The sequence below is a fragment of the Cibotium barometz genome, chromosome 27 (assembly GCF_041138505.1).
Source record: "Cibotium barometz isolate CiBa-2024 chromosome 27, ASM4113850v1, whole genome shotgun sequence".
Lineage (NCBI taxonomy): Eukaryota > Viridiplantae > Streptophyta > Polypodiopsida > Cyatheales > Cibotiaceae > Cibotium > Cibotium barometz.
The window spans coordinates 44,762,684-44,765,787 of record NC_141072.1 but is presented as its reverse complement, the minus strand read 5'-3'; the positions used below and the strand labels follow the sequence as shown (position 1 = coordinate 44,765,787).

Here is a 3,104-nt window from a genome sequence, read left to right as displayed (position 1 = left end):
CATATTCACAACTATCTTTTATCTTGCATGCTCCTAATGTTCTGAGTGCACACCTGTCCACCTCCAAAAGCCTTCGTTCCTACCGCGTAGTACTCCAACCCTCCTCACGACTAGAGCGCATCTATCTCTCTCTCCCAGGTTGTGCAGACCACCCCCTAACTACATAGATGCCGGCCAAGTGCAAGGCAGTAAGAGGCCCTCTAAAGGGCGACCTGGGGCGTGATGCAGAGGGAGGACCCGAGCACCGCAAAGAAGGGGGGCATCGAGTCGAAACTGAAATGAAAAAGGCGAAAGGGATGGACGATTTGCGAGAGCGAGCGAGCGAGAGAGAGAGAGAGAGAGAGAGAGAGAGAGAGAGAGAGAGAGAGAGAGAGAGAGAGAGAGAGAGAGAGAGAAGCTCCAGAAATGCATGCAACTCCACGTGTTGTTGGAGGAGAGATATTCCCAAAAAGAAGACGCAAAGATTTTTTCAAGAAGGCACCTTAAAAAAGAAAAGTGAAAACAAGGTTTAAGCTTATAAAAATATACAATATTTTCACCGACACTAATTAATTAATTAATACAAAGAAACGTTTTGGCGCCTTATTCACTACAAAATGTATTTATTATCTTTTCGGAAAATCTGCTCCAGTTGAGCTTTAGGGTTGCGGGACAGTTTCTTGAAGGAGGGTTACAGACGCGCTCCTGTTGGTCCAGGGGAAGATGGACACTTCGAATCCTGCACCGTTGGTGAACGCAGAGCTGCTGAAGAGGTTTCCGGGGCGGCGTGTGAGGTCCGTAATCAAGGTGCTGCGGCCGGAGGGCAACGGCGCCTTTGCTGGGCTCAGCTCCGACGGCATGGAGGTCATGGTGAAGCAGGCATCCGGCGTCGCCTCCTTAAGCCAGTTCGTGGAGGTCATTGGCGTGGTTGACTCTGATCGATCCCTCCGCGCTGAAATTTGCACCAATTTTGGCGACAACTTCGGTAAGGAACCCTAGTTTTTCTCTGCATACACAGATGGAATGCCTAGCCTTACTCTACACACATAGATGAAATAGCCTTGCACTGCACACAAATGCATTAAACCTTGTGATGACCTGCAACTTAACCGTGATTCACCTCTGTGTACAAAATGAGAAAACCTAACTTTCTGAGCATACATTCAGTTTGAACGTGAAGAATCCTCCTTTTCTATTGATACGTCTTTCATTCATTAGTAATGGGGGACTGATTTGCAATGCATACGCATTGTGGGTTTTTTCTGCATACACAGAGAGAAGGTTAAGTAACCCTAGCATTCTTTGCATCAACAGTGTTTTCATAGGAGACGTATGCCATTTAACACGTGTCAAATCACCTCAACACCGAGAAAAGCTACTCTAAATGTTGTGGTATGACATTTGCATGTTGTGCTGTCATGCATACTTAGCAAATACTGGACAGAGCTAGGAAAACAACAGCTCAAACAATTGGCCACCTAGTTAGGATGTATCTTGAGCCTATCAGCTATTGTGTCAAATGAATGTGAAGAAGTCTCTTCTTATCGACAGATGCATCTTCATAGTGTTGGCTATGTTGTCGAGATTGTAAATCTTAATAGCTATGGCATAAAACTGAATAGAGAGAAATTCTTTTGCTTCAATGAGCTATGGTGTACAGTTGAATTAGAAAAAAATTATGTAGGCATCTTGAGTTATTACATGTACAGTTGAATGAGAAAAAGGACTCCCTTGTGCAGCTTGATTTTTTTAGCTATTGTGTTAAACTGCCAGATTCTTGTGCAGTACACACGGTTGAAGCCTGGGCTCCAATTTTTAAGTCCTAATTTTCTCTCTTTTTCCAGACATGACTTCGTTCAACCAGCTTGTTCAGATGGCAAATGCGGAGCATCAGCCCCTTTTCATGTAGCTTGCTCAAAGTTCCAGATTGCTAGAGATGAAATGTGCCAAAGAATGTACACACTACATAGGTGGTCAAAAGTTCTGTCCATTTAGAATTTTACAGTGGGGATATCATATCATGTTTTGCTTTTGTGCCCTTGTCTCAAGTGTATGTCATTTTTAAAAAAGAAAACTTTTTGGCTGGAATATAATGGCTATGTTGATTCCTTTCGTCCAACAAGGTCTCTTATGTTTTTTAACCAAGGCATGCATATTCTCATTGGACTGCCCACAATCTGAGTATGTTGTCCATTGCCTCTTGGCTACATGATTCATGAATGCACTAAGGCCCCTTACAAATAATCCCTGCCTATCGCTGCTGTCAGATTCCAGAGGCAATGGGAGGTTTATACACACAGGTGCCAATGTGCAGTCATTTTTTATTCTCTGCTTGTGTGCCCCTTTTTGAATAATATCTGCAGCTGATGTGTTTGTTTGCCATTTTAAGAAAGTAGGAAGGGGCCTTTGGTTCTTGTTATACAGGCAGCTCCACCTACCCTTACACTGAAGGAAAACCCTCCCTACCTGAGGCATCATCAGCACCAATGCCCCTATTCCGGCAGATTTGCAATGGCAAGACAATCCTTAGCAGTCAATGTGACCTATTTGTGAAACACAGCTATATAAGGCATATTTGTGCCCTGGAGCAGATTCCCTATTTCAACCAGGCAGTGTGCCTGGTTGAACACTAAGCAACGGGAAAAAGATGATAAATTTGCACTTGGTTGTTGGTCAGCTGCTTTCATTTTTATTGATGACAGATCTGCTACTACTACTGGTTGAGCTGTATAGCTCGTGTGGATGCGCGCTGAGTTGCCATTGATTTGCTAGAGGTTTGCATGAGATGGAACTCTCTCTCTTTCTCTTCTCTGGCCTTCTCACTGGCTGTGCCGTCTACGTTATCTGCAGGTCAGTGCCGAGAAGATGTTGCACTACTCTTCTAGTTGTGTGCTACTACCAACAACTGATGTCAAATATGTGGGGATGATTGTCTCTTCCTCTCTCTCCTTCTCTTTCTGCTCTACTATGAACAATGAAGCTGATGCTTGTATTGTGAACTACACCAGAGTTATGAGGTCGACTGGAATGTGCTAGGGGACAGATGTTGTAACTTGACAAGTGGCTGAAGCTGTTGATGGCTGGGGGTTACGAGCTCCTCACTATTGCTAATGGTTGGGGGTTAT

General features: G+C 44.2%; 1 protein-coding gene across 1 annotated transcript; it reads left to right on the top strand.

Annotated features, from left to right (window-relative positions):
- Positions 1 to 582: 582 nt before the first annotated feature.
- LOC147623431 (replication protein A 14 kDa subunit-like) lies at positions 583 to 2,064 on the top strand. Its single transcript, XM_086821569.1, has 2 exons — positions 583 to 964; positions 1,824 to 2,064. The coding sequence occupies exons 1-2, from the start codon at positions 703 to 705 to the stop codon at positions 1,886 to 1,888; spliced, it is 327 nt and encodes a 108-aa protein (XP_086677695.1). The 5' UTR covers positions 583 to 702; the 3' UTR covers positions 1,889 to 2,064.
- Positions 2,065 to 3,104: the final 1,040 nt, after the last annotated feature.